This window comes from Crinia signifera, chromosome 1 (assembly GCF_055691185.1).
Source record: "Crinia signifera chromosome 1, ASM5569118v1, whole genome shotgun sequence".
NCBI classification, from domain to species: Eukaryota; Metazoa; Chordata; class Amphibia; order Anura; family Myobatrachidae; genus Crinia; species Crinia signifera.
Window position 1 is genome coordinate 433,233,208 of NC_139217.1, and position 22,385 is coordinate 433,255,592.

A 22,385-nucleotide genomic window follows, 5' to 3' on the forward strand; every position below is an offset into this window, starting at 1 on the left:
AGTGATGAAAGGATGCAAGACCATGAAGAGCTTCCTTGTGGCTTCGCCATTCTGTCTGGAATCCCTTTTTCTATATGGTTTTAAATGCAGATGTGTTTATTTGCTTGTGCTGTGATTACTCTGTTTTATTGCTATAAAGTACACTCAAAGCTGTGCACGTAATGACACCGTACAAGCTGGACATGGCACAATAAGGCCAGACATTACTTGCAACAACCATTGCTGTCAGTTTATTCAGGAAACTAAAAATGCTGTCAATCCTATTTTTGCAGTATTGCCCTACCAATCTGTAGCATGCCATCGCTGCCGACATTCCTCCGTCAGCCATGCTGCACACTATACCATGTCCCCAATATGTCGCTTTGATGTGCAAGATCGTGCAAAATATAGGGGGCGGATTGGTCATAGAGTTAGCTGGGAAGATTCCTGGTAGGCCGGCATTTCTCCGAGGCCTGTTTCAAGAGCACACCGGAATACTCATTACACTGCAATGTCCCCATTCATTCTGCTATTCCATCTCGGCGGTACAGAATCTTCTGCCATCGAGGGTTATTCTGGTTCACTCGCAAAGGCACAATCGCTCTCTAATGGACAAAACCATATGCACTGCAGGTGGGGCTGATGTAACATGTGCAGAGAGAGAGTTAGATTTGGGTGGGGTTTGTACTTCAAACTGATATCTATATTGCAGTGTAAAAATAAAGCATCCAGTATTGACCCTGCACAGAAACAATAAAACACCCAAATCTAACTCTCTCTGCACGAATATGCACATGTGCAAACTCTGGGAGCGAATGGCTTCAGCGTGTTTTACACTTGCTTAGACAGTCGCTCCAGAGGAGCGGGCGAGGACGGGCAGGGGGCTGATGCAGGGGCACACCCAGCATTTTATGGGCGTCTTCCTGAAAATGGTGGGCGTTCCCCTAGGTACGCAGGCGGGTCGTTGCCTGCTCGGGGTGGGCGTCTGATGTCACATGACGTCAGCGCCCGCCCCCTTTTTCGGCGATCTGCAGCGGAAATAAATCAGTTTAGACTTTTATTACTGAAGGGGAGATAAATCATTCTATCGCTGACCATCAAATGAATCCTCTCTCCCCTTAGGTCACATTTGCTGGCATAGACTCCAATCAGAGATTTTCCAGTGTTTGCCCTATAAATAGCGCAAAATGGAGTTCCGCTACTTAATGTGGCGATAAGGAATCCTGATTTTCGGGGGTAAATAGAACTCTGAGGCTCAGACAAGCAAATTAGTGACAGGCCTGGGTCTCATTATTTCACAGATCTAGGTATCTGCCATACTTCCAGCTCTGCCTGGCACCAGTTATCCATAGTAGAACATCTGTATAAAACCTGTTGCAGTTGTGATGTCCTGTACTGTGCCCAGAACACAGCTTCCATGTCTGCAGCTCTGACTTCCTGGCTTTCAGTCACACTATTTGTGATATCTCTGAGGTAGCTGCTAAATGTCTGCGATTTGCCGAGCCGGCGACATAGGGGTTTATTCTAGTTCACTCGCAAAGGCACAATCACTCTCTAATGGACAAAACCATATGCACAGCAGATGAGGCTGATGTAACCTGTGCAGAGAGAGTTAGATTTAGGTGTTTTATTGTTTCTGTGCAGGGTAAATACTGGCTGCTTTGTTTTTACACTGCAACATAGATATCAGTATGAAGTACAAACCCCACCCAAATGTAATTCTCTCTGCACATGTTACATCAGCCCCACCTGCAGTGCATATGGTTTTGTCCATTAGAGAGTGATTGTGCATTTGCGAGTGAACTTGAATAACCCCCATAGTCACTAGCTGCAAAGGGGCATTTAGGTCAAAGGCAAAGGGGGAGGTTCTTGAAAGCTTGGAGAGAGATCTAGATCTAGGGTCGTGATGATATTTTTATTTTGGGGCAGCTAGACTTTACAACTGGTGTGGGTGCAAGAAGTCACGGGCTATTTCGCTCTGCTCTACCACCAGAGTGAGGTGCTGCTGCCATGGAGCAATAGCATCCCTGTAAAGCTCAAGCTGGGATGTAGTAGCTCAGGCCAAGAGACAGGGTTTCTCAGTGGTACTCACCCCCTGTGACACCCCCCTCCCCCCCCCCCCCAATCCGCCACTATCAGGTGCTGTGGTGTACATTATAGTAATAGGCTGTACAGCCACTGAAGGTGGTGCAATGTGCAGTCTGTTAAGTTTAAAAGGCTGCTCATTTCATCTCCTCCTCTGTGCAGTACAGTGAAAGGGCCGTGCCGCCTATTGCTATAATGCAAAGTCCCTGGCCATCCGCAGCCGCCGTTCCTTTGACCTGACTGGCACCTCTCAAATATTTTTTTTGGGGGGATCAAGCTGCGCCCTTGCCCCACCTATTCCGGCACTTATGCAATCAATCAACTCCTAAGTGGCAGTTTACAGTGGTGTGGAGGTGGGTTCATAAGGTTAGGGTTAAGCTGAAGGATACAGGGGGATTAGGCACTTAGAAGGGGGAGTAGGTGGTGGGGTATGGGGGTTAGGGTCAGGGGGAGGGAGTTAGGATGAGGGAGGGATTCCCTCCATAGAGATCTGTATTCTGACTGCCGGCATACTGACCACTGGTCATCCGTATGTATCCCGTACTAACCCTTGGGGAGTGAGCAAGATAAACTACCAACAAATCCGCTCCTGTCATTTTCCAAACACAGCCTGTAACATGGCAGTTAGGAGCTGATCGGTTATTTATTTCTCTCTGATTTATCTCTCTCCAAGCTTTCTTGAATCCTCCCCCATGATCAGGTCAGTTTTGCCTTTAAACTAGTAGCTGCTTTAAATCGAACTAGCTGGAATCAACCCGGCTCCTGCAAATTGTGAGCCATTACATTTGGCCCTATGGGGTGATGTACTAATCCTTGGAGAGAGTACTGACTAATCCATTTCCTAACTGTCATGTTACAGACTGTGCTTAAAAATTAGTTCGTTTAAAAAAAAAAAAAATCAATTTTATATAAAAAACTATTCATGCAAAAAAAAATACAGTTAGGGGCTGGTTGATTGGTACCTTATGCAGGGGAATTCAGTTGCCCATGTCAGGTTAACAGGGGTGAAAAATAGAGGTAGACTTTTTTTATGTAATGCCGTGGCTGTTTAGTTACATTCCCTTCTTTTTTACCCGAGTCCCTGCGTAACATGTTAATGAGCTTTAACTTGCAGAATCCTTGATAAATTCACAGATTCGAATGCTAACATGGTCGCGGCATCTAGTGATTTACCACATCTAATTGAATTCCCCCCATACTGTACATGTCTTCACGTTATTGTTCTCCATAGCTTAGTTCATCTTCCCTGCCTTCTCTAAATGATTCACAATAACAAATGCTTACGCTAGATGTACAGTAATATAAATCTGTAAATAAATGCTGGTTTGGCACGGTGACGCCTTCTTTATGTTCCTCAAAAGACAATCAAAATATTTCTAATAATTTCTAATCATTTATGTAATGATCATTGCACCATTTATGCTGAAAACCTCACCTCTAGCTGCGTGTTACTTGTACAATGTATCTTCTCTTCTAAACGGAAATCAATGGCTTGTTGTTTCATTGTCTGACTTTGTGTGTTTTCTTCTTTTCTGGAGGTCAGGTTGCCAAACTTTACCGTGATTCCAGCCTAGGAAACGTAGTGAATATCATAGTGACCCGTCTGATTGTGCTCACAGAAGACCAGGTGAGAGATGGCAATTAAACACTTAATTAATTATATATGTGTGTGTGTGTGTGTGTGTGTGTATATATATGTATATATAGGGGGAAATTTACTAAAGGAAATTTGTAAAAAAATAGGTGTATTTGTATCCAGGAATACGCTTATTTTTGACATTTACTATCCCGAAAATACGGCAATTCGTATTCGTATTGATAGCACATCAATACGAATACGAATTGCCATATTTTCGGGATAGTAAATGTCAAAAATAAGCGTATTTCTGGATACAAATACACCTATTTTTTTACAAATTTCCTTTAGTAAATTTCCCCCTTAGTGTTCATTCTAGCAGCCGCCATCTTTGAAAACCCATGCAATTCCTGTTCCTTGCCTGGGGTGTCGCTGTCTGCTGTGGTGTTTCTAGCACAGGTCTGGTTTGCATATCAGTGTTGATATACAGACCACACTGTACTAGAAGCACTACAGCAGACAGCGACACCCCAGGCAGGGAACAGGAACTGCATGGGTTTCCTAGTTTTGGGGTGCCCTATGGCTTGTGACCACATTGTTTAAACAGACATTGTAGGGGCTCTGCACACACTAAAGTTAGTTAGTGTGTGCAGAGCCCCTACAATGTCAATATATATATATATATATATATCTTGGTAAAAGTTTCAGGCAGCCACCAGATGTCAATGAATTACAGTAGCTGCTACACTATATTTGAGGTGCCAACTTTTTTCCAGGTCAATTCCTGCTTTTATAACTCCGTAAAATAATCCAATTCTTATTGGTTCATATTTGCGGTATTATAATCTGTGATGATGATTGTGTTAATTATGTACAGTATTACCCCTTTCACATTGCTAATTTGGATGGGACAGGTCTGGGCCTTTCACATTAAACCTGGTTTGCCCATTATATAGAGGGTGACCTAGGTAACCCTTCTTATAACCCGGGTCATGCAGGGTTGGCCGACCTGGGTTATAAGCTTTGGCGCTTTCATACAACACCTCAACATGTCAGTAACTTGGGTTTAAGGTGCAGTGTGAAAGTAGCATATATAACTTCCTTGTTAATATTAAAATATTTAGACCAGGCATGTCCAACCTTGGCCCTCCAGCTGTTGTGAAACTACAAGTCCCATAAGGCCTTGCCACAGTTTTGCTATTAGGGAATGCTAAAACTTTTGCAAGGCATGCTGGGATGTGTAGTTTCATAACATCTGGAGGGCCAAGGTTGAACATGCCTGATTTAGACGAACCAAGCCCGTATTCTAGCACAGTAAAGATTAGTAAATAACTCTGTTATTTGATTGCTTTCTAGTTGCTAGCGCATTTCACCATGACCGGGGATGGTCATTGGTTCCTGTAGTTCTTCCTTTTAAAATAATTGGTGTATTAAATTAATTTGGCTTTTAGTCTGCACCTGCAGCTGCCTTCATCCTGCAGGTAATTACTTTTACCTCATCATGTTAATAAAGGAACTTAGGAACCAAATTTATGAAGAGTTTGAGAGTTTTTCTGGAATTGAGACAGGATTATCCATGAATAGAATATATAACTTATCTCTTCTACTTGATTTGGAACCTTAGATAAAGTACTGTAGTAAATGTGGATGTCATTGTAAGTGCAGAGGTGAATTAAGTAACGGCATGGTTGGTGTAGTAATTTGCAGTGCTTCCTCACAGTTTTGAGGTCATAAGTTAATATTCTGTCCAAGACTCTGGGCCAGATCCAGTAAGCTTCAAAAGTGATAAAATGGAGAGGGATAAAACATTGGCCAATCAGTTCCTACCTGCCATGTCACAGACTGTGTTTGAAAAATGTCAGACAGGAGCTGATTGGTTGGTTGTTTATCCCACTCCATTTTATCACTTTTGAAGCTTAGTGCATCTGGCCCTCTGTTTGTGCAGATATTGTATATTCTCACCACGTTTGAGTGTGTTTCTTCTGGATGCTCCTGTTTCTTTCCATATTCCAAAAACATACTGGTCGGTTAATTGGCTTTCTGACAGAAAAAAAAATAACTTTGTGTCCATGTGATAGGGAAAATAGATTGTAGGCTCTCGAAAGGATTGTGTCATTTTCATTTTATATGGTTTATCATGCGGACCGTCTGGCTTGGAAGAGTTTTGTGGTGGAGCCACCCTTTGCCAATACAGTTTCCGCCAGCTCAGTTATAGACGGTCAGCCGGCTGTAGCTGAATTTAGAATCCGCATCTGACCTGCAGTCCCTAGTACGTGATCATTTCCCTGAGAACAACTGTTGCTGGGTATACAGTGGGTGACTTTTATTCTGCTCACTGGTTTTATTTATATGTAAACACAGTACAGGATGTTCTCTAATGGGCTCTTCATAAAGGGACAGATGCACGAAGCTTCAAAAGTGATAAAATGGAGAGTGATAAGCAGCCAGCCAATCAGCTTCTACCTGCCATGTCACAGGATGTGTTTGAAAAATATCAGGCAGGAGCTGATTGGTTGCTTGTTTATCACTCTCCAATTTTTATAACTTTTGAAGCTTAGTGCATCTGGCCTTAAATGTTATGGTATTTGCGAATGATTGCACCGTGCTTGAGAGAATGCCACTAGCTAATTATACAGCTTCTGTCAGTAGCGGTTTTACAGATTTATCGATGTGTTAAATGTTCCTCAGCTGATAATGGGAAATTGTTGTATTGACATAATCACCATTACATTTAGAACACACAACATGTCTGTTCAGTAATACGCTGGCTGAACTCTGGGTCAGATTTTATAGAGATAAATATTGGCAAGGAGAGATTATTCCTAGAAACCACTGCTTCTAATTATAGTCTCATTTTAGTCTTCAAAAGGCTTAACAACTGACCTTAGTAATTTGCTTGGAACATTCCTGGTATGCTTCTTGTATTGCAGCCAAACTTGGAGATAAACCACCACGCGGACAAGTCCCTGGACAGCTTCTGTAAGTGGCAGAAATCTATTCTCTCACACCAGAGTGACGGGAACACCATTCCGGAGAATGGCATCGCTCACCACGACAATGCAGTACTTATCACCAGGTAAGGAGCCAGTCTGCTGCCTTCGCTAATGTGTCTGCTATTTATTAGGTCCCCTGGTGAGTTTCCTATAAGGATAAATAACCAGTATTATACAAGGAGTAACCCTTCATTTAAATTAGCCAAAGACACAGATGCACTGTGTTGTAATGAGAAACAAGTTTCTATAGGAAAATAATAGAAAATTCTTTGTTTTTTTTTATTTTCTTTATCTTTTATTGTTCTTTCTGTTTGGTTTTGAGCCAAAGGATTTTTACAGTATACTCTGCTTTCATTTACCGAATGCAGCTCTCGTGCTGTGTGTTCTTGTGTTCCTGACTCTGTCAGTGGGTGTCAGAGCATGGTGGTGACAGTCAGGGTGACAGGCTTTAAATGACTAACACTACCCCTATTGGGGCAGCGGGTTCCAGATGGCTTGGTCGTGGCGAGCGTCTTATTTGCTTAAAATTATTATTTTTTTGATGTTGCTGTTCTAAAATAACTGGAAGCAGCAGAACTACTTAGCTAGACGCCTCTGATCATTTTAATGAGCGGCATTTTGTACAGCACATCTGTCTGCAAATTATTATTATTAATATTAGTACATTTTATTTATAAGGCACCGCGAGTGGTTGGCAGCGCCAAACATATGGCACACATTAGAACAATACTGGGTACACAGATCTTAACATTAAAGTAATTGAAAAACTAAAACAGAGCACAGGTAAAAATCTATAGATTGTAAGCTTGCGAGCAGGGCCCTCCTACCTCTATGTAGGTTTGTTACTACCCAGTTTGTTTTATCTCTGTTTCCAATTGTAAAGCGCAATGGAATATGCTGCGCTATATAAGAAACTGTAAGACAATAAATGCATTAGCAGCACAATTCTCACTACACAATACAGCTCCGATGGCATGAATGATAATGAATGAGACGGTCGCTGAGTAGGAGAATGCTGTAAAATGTGAGAGAAGAGAGCTGTGAGAACAGGAGGAAAGGAGGCCACAGCAGTGGAACTTGTGGGTATTTTTTGGGCCCCCCTCTTCTACCCCAACCTAAGTTTACAATATGCAACATGGCTGTGGGTGACAGGAAGAGGCACGGGGAAGTTGTCCTCAGGGGCCCAAGGTGCTTCCGTTCTAGAGGCGGAAGGCCCTTGGATCAGGGACTTTTGCCTCTGGAAGGCCCTCATCCAAGGAGCTTACAATTGAATAAGTCTGAATCTGTATATAAAGCGCTACAATGCAGCGGCTGCGGATCTTTCTCACACCACTTTCCGTTGTGCGTCATGGTGAGTAGCTCTTTGCTGCATCTGTGATGCCGATAAGCAAAATGTAAAGATAAATTCCCTACGCTACACAGCCCGGTGCTACACAGCCTGGTCAGGCGTCTTCTGAGGCTAAGTGTATATGGACACAACTGTATGTGCGCAGAATGTTGACGCTGTCATCACAGGACTGCCAATTGCTATAAGGCTAAAGAAAGTCCTGATGCAAGATATTTTCATACTCTATTACTTGCATAATGAAGGATCAAGTTAAGAGAAACCGCATAATTCTGGCTGCCTGGCGGTTTCCCACAAGACACCATTTTATTGTCAGTGGTTTCAAGTACATCTATAAAGTGTAATACCTCTGTACGTGCTAATAGGATACCAGGGACTCCCAGGCACGGCTTTATGGCTTTACAGTCACTTTCTCACAGGCAGAAGTAAATGTTCAAACACAAACCTTTGTTCAGTCACTGAGGGAAAGTTCTTATCTCTATTTGTTGTGTGTTCATACAGCTATTATTGGCACTATAATTATCGCAAGCTAGTACACAATTTTAAACATACTTTGAAAATTGTATCTCAATTGCTGTGAATTTTCTTCTTAAAATTATAGAAAATCATAGGTGATCTTTCTGGAGCATACATATTCTGGGTGTGGTATAGGGGTCCGACAGTCATTAGCCCGACGTCGGTATCCTGACTGGCCGGACTCAGTCAGCATGGTGAGCGCAACAAAGCCCCTTGCGGGCTCACTACGCTCGCCACACTGCGGGCACAGTGGCTCGCTGAGCTCGCCACCTATTCTATTCTCCCTCTATGGGGGTCATGGACCCCCATGAGGGAAAATAGCAGGTGGCTGTCGGTGTTTTGACAGTCGGGATCCCGACGTAGGGTAAATGCCTGTCGGGATCCCGACTGTCGGGACCCCGTCCGGCACCCACATATTCCTCTCCTAAATTTCAAACCATACAGATGTATCCTTTGCTGCCCCAATACGACATGAGAAGTGAAACGCCTGGTGTGACGGGGGTTCACCGAACGATTGAGGGGCAGATTTATTAAGCTCGGTGAAGTGATAACGTGTCCAGTTTTTATCACCGGCCAATCAGCTACTAACTGTGACGTTACAGGCTTGGTATGAAAAATTACAGGTAGGAGGTGTTTGGCCGGTGATAAAAAACAGACATTTTATCACTTCACCGAGCTTAATAAATCTACCCCATAGCGTCTTTTTGGCGTGTGAAAGTGAGCTTAATCATATTGTAAGGCTACAAACTGATTCACAAGACTGCAATGATTTAATGATTTATTTGACATGTGACAATGGTACATCTGTGTGCGTCTGAGGCTGAATCTGCCTACAAAGCACAACGGAATGTGTCTGGAAAATGCCTATTGCGTGCTTCATATTCAGACTCAGTCGCACACCGTTGTACAAGTGTCACATGTCAAATGGATCAGTGCAAACTCTTACAGATGTTTTCTTGCTTCACGTTGCGATTATGTTTTACATTCGGGTGTAGCATTTGTTGGTGCAAACAGTTGCACATATGGCGAACAGAGAAGGGATATTTGGCACAGCTGCAGTGTGAGGCCACATCTGTACACTTAGATTTTGCTGGTATTGGTATGGGTGTGTCCTGTGTCCACCTGAGATAAGCTTGGGTTATCATGCATCTACTATTTACTCCCTTCTGTCTCCGGTCACCTAAGTAAACCTTGCCTGGGACACACTGGAAAGTCGTACTTGCAGAGCTATGTATATTTGTGCTGACATATGCAAACTATGGGTCATGTATAACATCGCTGTAAGTTGCAGTTCTTTTATCTTCCTTATACGTCTACTACCTCCTATGTGTTTGCTTGTGAGGACCATCTAGCACACGTCCTGTGAGACACAATCCTGATTGTGGTGCTGACTACTGCTTGGACCTCCGAATTTAAGTAAACGTGTCGTGATTTTCTCAACGTTTAATAATACCGGAGAGGCAGATGGGGAGTTTGAAGGGATGCTCTCCTGTAGGCAAATGTCAGTTAGGGTGTATTTATGCAAACGCGGCCTGTGCAGACTGGTGCTGGATTGTATATCCTCCTTTTAGGAGGCGCTATGAGTCTATTTAACTCTTTCATTTACTCAGCCTGTACACCACAAGTGGATTAGCATGGTGTAGTACTGCAAAATGATACTGATCAGACAAAAAGGCAAGAAACTGGGTACCGATATGACTGAGCCGTCCCATGCCTTGCTCCATGCTGCATTGTGTGAATTTGCACTATTGTGACTACAAGAAAAGTGCAAAACCTACATCCCTGTACGCTACAAGTCTTTTGGTGTGTTGCCACTTGTGGGAAACAAAAGACTAAAAATGTGGTTTGTAGCCCTTCACGCATTTCAGCCCATATGGCACAATAATGCTCTGACACATTTGTATAGTACATAAGCTTTTCACCTGTAACAAATATGATATTGTGTACCTCTACTCTCTACATTTATTTTTATTTGCTATTGTGTAAAACAGAGTATATGGGCCTATGTCACTATGTTACTGCGATGTATCGCAGCATTGTATGGCCCATCCGGCCCCCTTGAGCCGCCCGGGACCCTCCCGGGCAGCAGGATCACTTGCGATCCTTTAACATGCGATGTATCGTATGTGATCCCTCCTGCCTGATGCTGGGAGGGGAGCCGAGTCGAGGTCCGACCTCCAGCTCAGTTCGATGCATAAGGTATCGCGCATCGGACCCAAGGGGGACATCAAAAACATCCGATTTGAGACGATTTCTCATCCCGTCGGGATCGGGTGAAATCGGGCCAAATCGGACAAGTGTATGGGCACCATAAGTTTGACTGTCAGGAAGCCATTTTCTGGGCATGTTTGAACTCAGGCATGACCTGCCTGTCTCTTAACGAACCTAGAATGTTAGATGAGGTTTACAATGGTATTGATTCTTTACCAAACGACAAAGCTCCGTGTCCAGACGGATACCCCTCCAACTTTTATAAAACATTCCAGGCACAATTATCTCCGGTGCTCCTTAAAGTGTTTAATGATGCCTCAGTAGTAAAACATTTCCGGAATTAAATGAATCCCGAATCACTAGTATTCCCAAACCGGGAAAATCCCAATCTTCGGTTTCAAATTTCAGACCCATCGCACATCTTAATTCAGATTTGAGCTATATTCTAAATTAGTTGCTAACCGTATATGTCTCCTTCTCCCATCACCTATTTTAAAGGACCAGGTTGGATTTGTATTAAACAGGCAGGCTCCAGATAACACACAAAGGGTGATTGATGTTATTGAATATTTTACGCTTCAGGATATTCCCCTTTTTAGTCCTATCCCTAGATGCGGAAAAAGCCTTTGATAGACTGCATTGGGGGTTTATGCGAGCGACTCTGGAAAAAGTGGCTTAATCGGTAGGATTTTAGATTCCATAGTGGCACTGTACTCTTCACCCTCTGCTAAGGTCTTTGTGAGCGGCTGCACCTCCTCAGGTGTTGACATCACTAATGGCACACGTCAAGGTTGCCACGTTATCCCCGATAATTTTTTCTCTGGCTGTGGAAACTCTGGCTGAATATATTAGGGCTCATGACATGATAAAGGGTCCAGAGATCGGGGGTCTCTCCCATAAAATAAGTATTTTCGTGAACGATATCCTGCTTTGTTTATTGGACCCTGAAAATTCTTTACCGAACCTTCTTACCGTACTTCAAGAATACTCTGATGTCTCTTTCTATAAACTGAATACTAATAAAACAGAAACATTTCCACTTATCAACCCCCCACTATGGTTGCTAATTTGAAAGCATTATATAATTACTCTTGGCAGTCCGGCTCCTTAAAATATGTAGGGATTAACTTGACAACCGAGAAACATCTAATAGAGTGCAACTATGGTCCTTTACTCAAAGCTTTTGTGGGGTTGACTGGAGATTGGTTGTTGCAGGAGTTTTTCTGGCTGGGTAGAATCGCCGCGGCAAAGATGGTCCTTATTCACAAAATGAATGTACCTGTTCCGCGCTATCCCGAGACCTCCCACTAAATATTTTTTTTAAATGAATTTAACCAGATTCTGTCCGGATATATCTGGAAGGGATCTAGGCCAAGAATCGTAAAGCATATCGTAATTTTATCTAAACTCAAAGGTGGGGTTGCTTATCCAGATATTGAAAAATAGTATCTTGCAAGTTCACTGAGCCAAATTAGAGACTGGCTTGACCTCACTGATCCTAAGCCATGGGTAGCCCTAGAGAGATCTCTCACTGTTCTCTGTCCCACCCGGACTTACTATGGTTGCCAACTCCTATCACGCGCAAATTCCCTAGCTCTTGTAAATCAATTAAACTTCCATTAGACGCCTGGATCACTCTAGTTTCATCAAGTAAAGACATAAATTTAGCATCCCCCTTTTTGTCGTTAAAATCCATAATGTCATTGATTCTTAATTTAGCTTTAAACAATTGGATTAAAAACGGGATCAAATATTTGGAAGACTTTATAGTTAATAATCTAATGTCCATTCTATGAGGTACAGAAACAAGAGTTTTTTATTTATTTATTTGCAACTGAGAAGTTGGATTCAGTCTTTCTTAGCCCCTCTTTGTAATACACCTGCCTTTCCAGCTTATATTAAGGCGTGGTTTTACACGTCCTCCCACAATGGGGGAATCTCCTGGTGGTATCAATTTCTGATCTCAGAGAGCAAAAAAAAGCAAAGTAAAATCCCAGATAGCCTGGCAGAGGGATCTGGGTAGACTCCTTGAGGATGAGTTCTGGGAACGTATTTTTAGCTCCTGCTTTAAAATTTCTAGATGTGCCAATCACTCAGAAATGGTTTTTAACATACTGCACTACTGAACGTTACATAAAATCTGTCCATCTGTACCGGACTCCTGTTGGAGGAAATGTGGGAATAGAGGTGATCTCTTTCACATATTTTGGACATGCCCTGTCATTCAATCACTATGGACCTAAGTGTTCCAAATGCTGAGTGTTATTCTGGGGTTTCAGATCCCCCCCCTGACCCAGCTATGGCACTATTCCACCTATACCCAGGGCATTTATCTGTAGGCGATATGTAATTATTGGGCCATGTTCTTGTTGCCACTAAGGCGCTATAGCTCAACTTTGGAAATCAGATAAGTTCATACTTGCCTACTTTTAAACTCTCCTCTCTGGGAGAAGCCCGGGGAGGAGACTCTCAGCATCACGCCTGGGGGCGGGGCCTGATGTAGACGTCATCAAGCACTGGAAATCCCCCCTTTTGCGAGGCCTTAAGGAGGGGGTGGGGCTAAATGTCGCTATAATCATGATAATTCAGAATGGCGGCTGGGCAGCTGTGGAGGGTGAGGCAAAATCCGATAGGATTGCCCACCTATCCGGGGGGGGGGGGGGGGCGGGAGGGGGACCCGATTTCTGGGACCCTCACGGCCATCCTGGGAGGGTAGGCAACCCTGGATAAGTTTCTTCTTTACTGTTTATTCAAAACAAGATTCATAACCATTTTGTTTGTGAAACCACATACGCCAAATACTCCTCCTCCCGACTTCAATCCATATGAAATGGTTTGGCTGGTCTATATAAAGAGAAAAGCTGGGTCATGCATCTATATATAGTAAATTCACAGATCTTTTGGCTCTACGCTCCCCATAATCTTTGTCTCCTGAAATGTGTTGTTTCTGTTTATTATTTAGCAAGGCACTGTTCAGTATACATTATTTGGACTTCCTTTCTTATATAATTAATTTCCTGTATGTCTGTGACATTATTCTCACTACTTTCAGGCAATTGTCTAATTTAATTTTTTATATAGATGGTATTGTTACCTTTTTAATTAGCTCTCAGTACTCCCCTTGATTCCCCTATAGGGAATATTCAATGCGTGTCAAAACTGCCATCTTGCCGAAAAGACAGCAGTTTTCAACATGAATAGATCAAGAGAACTGAAAGGTTTTGGCTGTGTTTCCGTCAATCTCAATCCGACATAAAAAGATGCCAAATTGAGGCAGGGACAATGGTGCTGGGTGAGCAGCAGCAGCTTACATGGCGCTGTCCTCCTGTCTGCCACCTCCCGCATCCTCTCGCCGCCCGCACCCTACCGTACCCACCGTCGACTCCTGTACCCGCCACCACCATCCCGGCCCCCACTGCCCCCACCACTGCACTCACCCAGTCCCTCACCGGCCGGGTGAGCATCAATCAGCGGCCAAATCCGACCAATGCTGAATCCATTACAGCAAAAGAATTTCGGAATGATCCGGCATCAATTGAATATATACCTATTTCTTTTTTTCTGTAATCCCCCCTGAAAAATTTCAAAAAGAAAAAAACACAGGCATGCCCAGGTTTTTTTCGGGTGGGCCTCTGACATCCGCGCTGACCACTTCCATCCTGTCTCTTTTGCAGATTTCTTTCTGGCTTGCGGCTTTTTGCTTGTAGACAACTGCTTCTTCTCCAATTAGCAATACATGTTGAATTAAGCCTTGTATGGTAATTCATAATTATTTTATAAGCATTTTTTTTTAGGCAAGCTATTCATTGGGCACGTGTCTGAAAATAGTCGATACATTGTGTGCTTACCTCTGTAAAAATATAATTTTTTCCTCTACTGTCATAAAGGAATGTATAAATAAAATCTAGAGTGTTTTCTAGATGAATGTTCTAGGCACTGGCGAAAGCGGGCACTTTTTTCCATATTATTAAATTCTTTGAAATGATTTTGCCATATTTTCATTGAGGCTCGGCATGATGACTTACGTGGAGAGAATATGAATGAATAATTCGTCTGCACGATTTTTGTCACTCACCTTCCTACAAACTATATCTCACTATGAGTCATGCAAATCATAACATTCAAAGGTTTCACTGAGGAAATGTGTTTTGTGGCACCAATATAGGATGTCTGTTATAACATTCACTAATTTATTTCCCAAACCATGGACAGCGGCCAGTTGAGTAGTCTGCATTTTTGCATATGAAAAATGCTTGCTATTTTTTTATTGAAAATTTTTATAGGAGCAGAACATGCGTAAGCGAAATAATTTTCAGGTGAAATAGAGAGCTGGTTTATTACTTAATCATAAGTGCTTTTCCTATAATTCTAAGAGAATATATATAAATCCTTAAATATATACAATATATATATATTTCTATATTTATATTTATTATAATTTTTTTTATTTTGTGTCCAAATTGTATTATATGCAGATGTAGCCGGCCTCTTCCTTGCAGAGGCTGGCGATTCTATCGGCAGTCCCCGCCAGTGGCTGGCTCTAGCCAGGGGAGCTTGCGCACGCCGCCCGGTGCTACGGAGCGGGCTCCTCCGCCCGTCGCCTCCCCCGCCGCCTCCCCCGTTGGCCCTTGTCGCACGTGCGTCCCAGTCAAATGAAGCGCTTCTGCGCCGGCGATCGACAGCGGAGGCATGCTGGCGATCCCTGGCCAAAGAAGAAAGGCGCTCCATCTGTAGGTTTATATAACATGGGGGTTATTCTGCAAATTCGCAGCCTTGCAAGTCCACCAAACCCCACCCACCCACACACAGGCTGGGAATGGATGTTTAATATAAACATCCAGTCACATGCTGCGGGGCACACCCACATCTTTTGATCGTTGGGGACCATCGAAAGATGTGTAAGGTGCACCCATATAAAAGTGACTTTCAAGTCACTTACATATGCGTGCACGCGCGGGCAGCTGACATCCGGTGATGTCAGCTGCCCACACCCGCCCCTCAGTCACGGCCTCATGACCATGAGAATGCCCAGCGTTCTCATAGGAATGCCCATGAAACACGTTCCCATATGGTAATGGGGCAGCCCGCCGCCCCCCACCCCTCTCCGCCTCCTACAGGCTATGTTGGGTGCGTGCACCCGGTGAACATAATGTTCGCCGTGGGTGCACGCACCATGCGTATGCACATGCACAGAAATGCGCATGTGCCCTAAAGAAACATCGGTCCCCGTGTGAACGCAGACTATCTGCGTGCGGACCAGAATAAGGACCAATGGGGCAGATTTATTAAGCTTGGAGAAGAGATAAACTGGAGATAAAGTGGAGAAAAGGTAAAAGGAGATAAAGCACCAGCCAATCAGCTGTGTTTGAAAAAGACAGTTGGGAGTTGATTGGCTGGTGCTTTATCTCCTTTTACCTTTTCTCCACTTTATCTCCAGTTTATCTCTTCTCCAAGCTTAATAAATCTGCCCCAATGTTTCTATAATGTAGTAGAAATAATTCGTTTTGGAGACGTTTGCAGTATGCAGTACATTTTATCAGTGGAACACAGCAGTATCATTAACTATAGCAAATTCTGAATGGTATCAAATTTAGAGGGATTATGGAAAAGCAACATAATAATTAAATTAAGAAATTAGTGAACTCCCGTAAAGTGAAATTGTTGCCACTAATTCGGTTACGTTTTTTTCCTACTAAAATGTACCGACCACAACAAGAACAATCAAAATCTGATTTCATGGATCAGGTAGAACAGGAAATTATTCTTGATGTGCTAGCGCTTAGGTGAGGGTCAGGGTCATAACTTCTGATTTGGCCCATATGGCACATGCCAGGAGCAGCTGCTGAGGGGGTCCAGCAACCTACAAAATTTGTTCCTTGGTGCCCATGGCCTGGAAAGTCTCCCGTTAATTTACCCCATCATTGCCATTGCTCTGAGCTCCCACCTCTTTGCGTCATGGAGTCTCCATGATGTTGTAGCCCAGAAGTGCCTTTGAACCCCAGATCTGAGTGACACCATTGGCTCATTTAAATTGTAGGTACACATGGGGATGTGGCTTTATGGTCAGTAAGTTATGATAGTGTGCAATTAGATTTTCGATTTTTGTAAGAATCGTAACAATTACTTTTACACAGTGTAAACTAAATTTAGCAGTGGAAAACATTTCCTTATAAGAAAATATAAAGGTACAGGCCTCTGTTATGTTTTGTATGAAATGTTTATAAAGCCACAGTATTTGCTTTACTTAAAGGGTCAAAATGACTCGCATTGCTACAGGGTTAGTGGGACTTTCATACAGCCCGGATTATCTGTGGGACTGACGTACAAGTTGGGGTATCGGTGGCACTGACCTACAGGTTGGGGTATGGTTGGGACTGTCCTACAGATTGGGGTATCTGTGGGACTGTTCTACACTTTGGTTTAGCAGTGGCACTGCCCTAATGTTTTGGGTATCGGTGGGACTGTCCTAAAGTTTGGGGTATAAATGGGACTGTCCTACAGTTTGGGGTATCAGTAGGAGTGCCATAAATTTTGATGTATCCGTTGGACCATCATACTATTTGATAATGTGTGCACATCACTACATGACGAATACACCATAGCTGAAGCTTTAGAAAGCACCTCACCTAGCTAACTATGTTTTGTACTAGTTCCCAGCCATAAATAATGGTGGAACAGTATAATAGTAATGTCAGCGCTGGCGGTTGTGCATAGCTCAATGGAGCAACACTTGAATTGTTCTGTCGGGGACCGGTGCTCAATACACATGACATCCTCCCATATAAATGAGGATCAGCGTTAGCCTTTTATTAATTTATTATCTGTTATGTATTTGGGTGAGGCTGGTAATAAAACAGAGTCTCCCATACCAGGTCATGTCTGTTTAATGCGTAATACAATATATACATCTTGTGAAATCAGTCTTTAACATGCAAGTACAGAGTGTGACCAACACTTACTAGATCAGGCTTTAAATAAAATGTTAATCGTTCTGTCAATGTGTGAGCTTTTTTGTTACTTATTTGCACATTGTTATGGCTTGCTGAATACTGCATATTTAAACATGGTTAGATGTTTCTTTAATGACAGAAGTCATTTATTGTGGGGATAGCTTTACACGTATAATTATTTCCTTTGACATGTCTCAAATCTATAGATATACTGTACAAAGCATCACTTTTATTATTACTATTACAGAATATTGCAAAAGGAATTATGTGCCCAGGGAAGCTATGGTTCCAAGGACAGCCGGTGTATAGAAATGAGCAAGATGGGCCTAAAAGAAATCTCATGTTTTGAGATCCCGTCCGACCCGATATGTGGTCCCGTGCGCATCGGATCGGAGTCGGAAGGTCGGGATAAATCTTACGTGCAGCCCGGAGCCAGGCAGGGGACAATGGGAGCTGGCAGGGGGATGAAGAGTGGCGGGTGGGGGACTCAAAGAAGCGGTGAGCGGACGCCACTCTTCATCCCCCTGCCAGCTCCCCTCCAACATCCGGCTCCCCGGGTTTTGCATGTGATTATCGTGTCCGAGCCCTCCCGGGGAGTTGCCGTGGAAATAAGGTCTGACTTGTCCATTGGACAAGTCGGCCTAATGTATGGGGGCTTTTAGAGTTAGGTGTATTGTACAGTTGTAGCTCTTAATACCAAATAACAAATGGACTTTTTTATGTCAGTTCAACCATGGCAGATGTTTAAAAGCAACACAACCTGAGGATCTTGTGTCTCCTGATTATTTAACAAATAGGAGCAGTATTTGCAGCACAGCTATACAAAAAGGGTCTCACTGTCAAAGTATCTTTTTGGCAGTGCTACACAACTAAATCCAGATTTATGTAGCAAGATGGTTTGCTCCAGTAAATGGTAGCAGTTGAGCAGACTTTTGAGTGTTCCATTGAATGTATTCACTAAGGGCTCGATTCAGAACTGATCACACAGCTGTGAATGTGCAGCGGCCAGCGTTCAGTTAAAGTGCCACTTCGCTAAAATGTAATTCTGCCTTGCAAATTAATGTGCTCGCTGTGCAAATTAGTTAAAATCCTGTTGCAAGCTTCTCACCATTGATTTTTGCATTGGCCACAAGTCATCACAGGCACCACAAAGCCCAAGACTTACTCAGCAGTGCGATGGAAAACAGCATATCCTGGCTGAAGCTCCCCTAACAGGCTTTGGCATGCCTAGTGTGTTTTCCTATGCATGCATTTTTCCAGACACTGCCAACAATTTTTTTTCTGACACGCCTGCATTTTTCTTAGCACTCCCACTAAACGTCTGGTTTCCACCCCATACGCCTACTTCCTGTCAATCACTGTTGCTGGAGTTGATTGCTGGTGGGCGTCTCGCACACACATTGCGGCCTATGCGCAATTCATCCATAATCGACTGTCGTGAGAATTGGTCTGAATTGGGCCCTAAGAGCACCAATGTACTCTATTCTTTTGTGGTAGAATATTTTTTAAATAATAAATAATCTGGAAATACGTTGACATTTTTTTTTTTTGCTGAAAAGGGTGCCTTATAGATCGGGTTTTGTCATGTTTCTTCTAGGTTGCCCCTAAGATCGGGTTCTTTCTTGTGTCTTCTAATCTTCCCCTAAAGTCAGGTGCTGTCTTGTCTTCTAAATTGCCCCTAGAGCTAGGTCCTGTCTTGTGTCTTCTAGTTTGGCCCTTAGATTGGGTTCGTTCTTGTGTCTTCTAGGTTGCCCCAAAAGTCAGGTCCTGTCTTGTCTTCTAAATTGTCCCTTAAAGTCAGGTCCTGTCTTGTGTCTTCTAGGTTGTCCCTTAGATCGGGTTCTGTCTTTTGTCTTCTGAACTGCAACTTAGGATGGGTTCTGTCTCGTGCCTTCCAGGTTGCCCCTGAGAATGGGATTTCTCTTGTCTTCTAGGTTGCCCCTTAGATAGATAGGGTTCTGTCTTTTGTCTTCTAAGTTGCCTCTTAGATTGGCATCTGTCTCTAGGTTCTGTCTCTTGGTTGTGTCTTTTAGGTTGTGCCACAGAAGTGCATTTGGTACTTGTGTAGTTTCACGGCGCCAGCATGGCGCCGTGCTACTTCCGGGTTCTACGCTCGCCACAAACTATGTTAAAAAAAGTAACTTAACTCCATGCCAACATGGATAGTTCATACCCCCACTATCCATGTTGGCATGGAGTTGATTTTATTTAAATAGCGTGGCGAGCGTAGCGAGCCACCGAGCCCGCAGCGTGGGCGAGCGGACTCAGACGCACGGCGCCATACTGGTGCCGTGAAACTACACAAGTACCGTGCATTTCTATGTGCGGTACAGCTGATTCACAGCTGAAAAATTTTGTGAAAGATTTGTGTGGAGGTGCCTATAATCAATGTCTATGGTGATCACTATGCAAATAAATCCAGTCTGTGATGGCCGTTTGTAGGCCATCATGGCTTATACAGATGGAGCCTTCTTCAACTAGCCTTCTCTGGAGAGCCATGGTGAGCCAAGACTTATTATCATCTATTGTTCTCAGATGCAATACAATACCTAGAACAATATAGTAGGGAATTAGCAGAGGATTAAGTCCAACAGCTCTGGCACACTTAATCCGATTAAAGGGCTAGATGAGGATGGCTTTATCTGTACGCAGTTATATGGATGCGTAGTGGCAAACAATCCACAGCGTACAAAATCTACATAGTGTCCATCTCAGCCTAAAAAAATCTACATAGTGTCCATCTCAGCCTAAATTAGGTCAAGAGTGACTTGTCCATAAGGACAACATTTTATAATAGCATGGATTTTTCTGTTGCCCTTTTTACCTTCTGCAGTTACAGTATCCTTCCGTGTTTTGCATTCAATAAAGTGAAACCATCCATGTGCGTCACATTTGCATTTTGCAAATTCTGGATTGAAAAGAAAAAACAAGACAAAAAAAAAGGAATAAAAAGATAATAAGATATAAGAGTTAAACAAGTCATTGTTGGGGTCTCTTGAAGCTCCCTATCTCCTGCAAGTTGTGTTTTCTTTTCCGTCAACAGCCCACCTCCCTCCTAGCAACTGAAATGACAGCCCTGTGCACAAGTATGCAAACTGATGACAATAACACACACCAAGAACCTGTGATATTTTCTTCATTGTCATCCACACTGTGGCCTACCTTCATTTCCATCAAAGAATGCTCCAACTCTAATGACCCAAGCACATGTACAGTGGAAAAAGGGAATGGGTCATTTAAAACATACACTGATGAACAAAAAACATGTTCTATCAAAGAATTCTCCACCACAGCCAGGACCAGAGTACAAAGCAAGAGTACAAGTACAGTCCTGAAATGTAATGGAAAAATGCTTTACAATTTTAAATGTTAAATTATGGTAACATCCGCTATATCTGTATACCTAATATTTGAATAGGCCTGAAAGCCACAAGATAAAAAGTAAATCTGGTTATTCCCTGGAACATAATCATTAAGAAGGGGAACACAATGGTAGTATGGGGAAAGATGTGCAAGTAATGTTCTGTAGATAGTTCTTCAAATATGGGGAAAAAAACTTTGGGACTTATTCAGAGATGTACCCTAATTGATGTCTTTACGAATAGATCTCCGGGTCCCTGACAGCAGCCACATACTAATACTGCTGTTTGTCACTCTAGACCAGCAGTTGCTGTAAGGCTGGCATCCGTAACTGAGCGGTAGATGTATGAAGCAGTGATAAGTGAGGAGAAGTGACCCATGGCAACCAATCAGCTGCTCTGTATTATTTTATAGTATGCAAATTATTGATGTTACTTCAGTGCTGATTGGTTGCCATTGGCTCCTCTGGCTCACTTCTCATCCCTTATCACTGCTTCATACATTCTTCTCCTGAGTGGTTTATATACAAAGCCTTGAGGAGAGCTAAAGCACCAACCAATCAGCTCCTTTCATTTTTCAAACACAGTCAATAACATGACAGTTAAGAAGCTGATTGGCTGGGTACATTGACCCCCCAGGTCACTGGAAAACTTGCAGAAATTGATTTTGTAGCCTGCAGAATACTGACTAAAAATCTTGGGTCACGGGGTCATCCCTTGTATATTGCCTATAGCAACTAATTACATACGCCATTTCTACTAATGAGAACAAATAAAGGATTAGTCGCTATGGGTTACAGCTTAGTGCTATGTATTCTGCATTATAAAAGCATGACAATTGTGTAAGTGCTGTATATAATGTGATATAGTGTACCTGTAAAACATTTCTGGTGCCGTACAAAATAGTGCAAGAAGAACGTTGACTTTGCTTTTTTTGTGGCCTGATTGCGAGTTTGATACAACTGTTTTGTGTTACTGCATACTGGCAGTGTGTTTGCACGCTCAACACATGCTAGCACTAAACCCTTTTGTTGCTCAACCTGGAGGAGGGCCTGGTCAGTCTGTAAACCTAGTTGAAATTTAACTTGCAATGCTTCTCAGATATTCTGAGCATTCTTGCCTTTCATGGTAACATGGACAGGACTTGAAGAATTTTCATACACTCTGTAAATCACGTAAAACGCCGGTTCAGCCTCTATCTAATTTTGGGATGAGAAACAGGAAAGAAAAGTGTAAAACAGAGAAGAGATCTCGGAGGTCGGGTTTCTTTGTTTGCAGAGGACCTGCAGGTCACCCAGCATCTTGTCACATTAAGCGGAGAATAGAAAGGTTCATTCAGGGCTTTATCCTTTCCACATTGCTTTATATTTC

The 22,385-nt window shown here is 42.9% G+C and overlaps 1 protein-coding gene across 2 annotated transcripts in view; it reads left to right on the top strand.

Annotated features, from left to right (window-relative positions):
• ADAMTS6 (ADAM metallopeptidase with thrombospondin type 1 motif 6) overlaps nt 1-22,385 on the top strand; it is a 288,122-nt gene that overhangs the window by 68,011 nt on the left and 197,726 nt on the right. For both annotated transcript variants that reach the window (XM_083152973.1, XM_083152982.1), the window contains exons 6-7: nt 3,608-3,691; nt 6,571-6,716. In XM_083152973.1, coding sequence (XP_083009099.1) covers nt 3,608-3,691; nt 6,571-6,716 — 230 coding nt within the window. The remainder of the gene's footprint in view (nt 1-3,607; nt 3,692-6,570; nt 6,717-22,385) is intronic.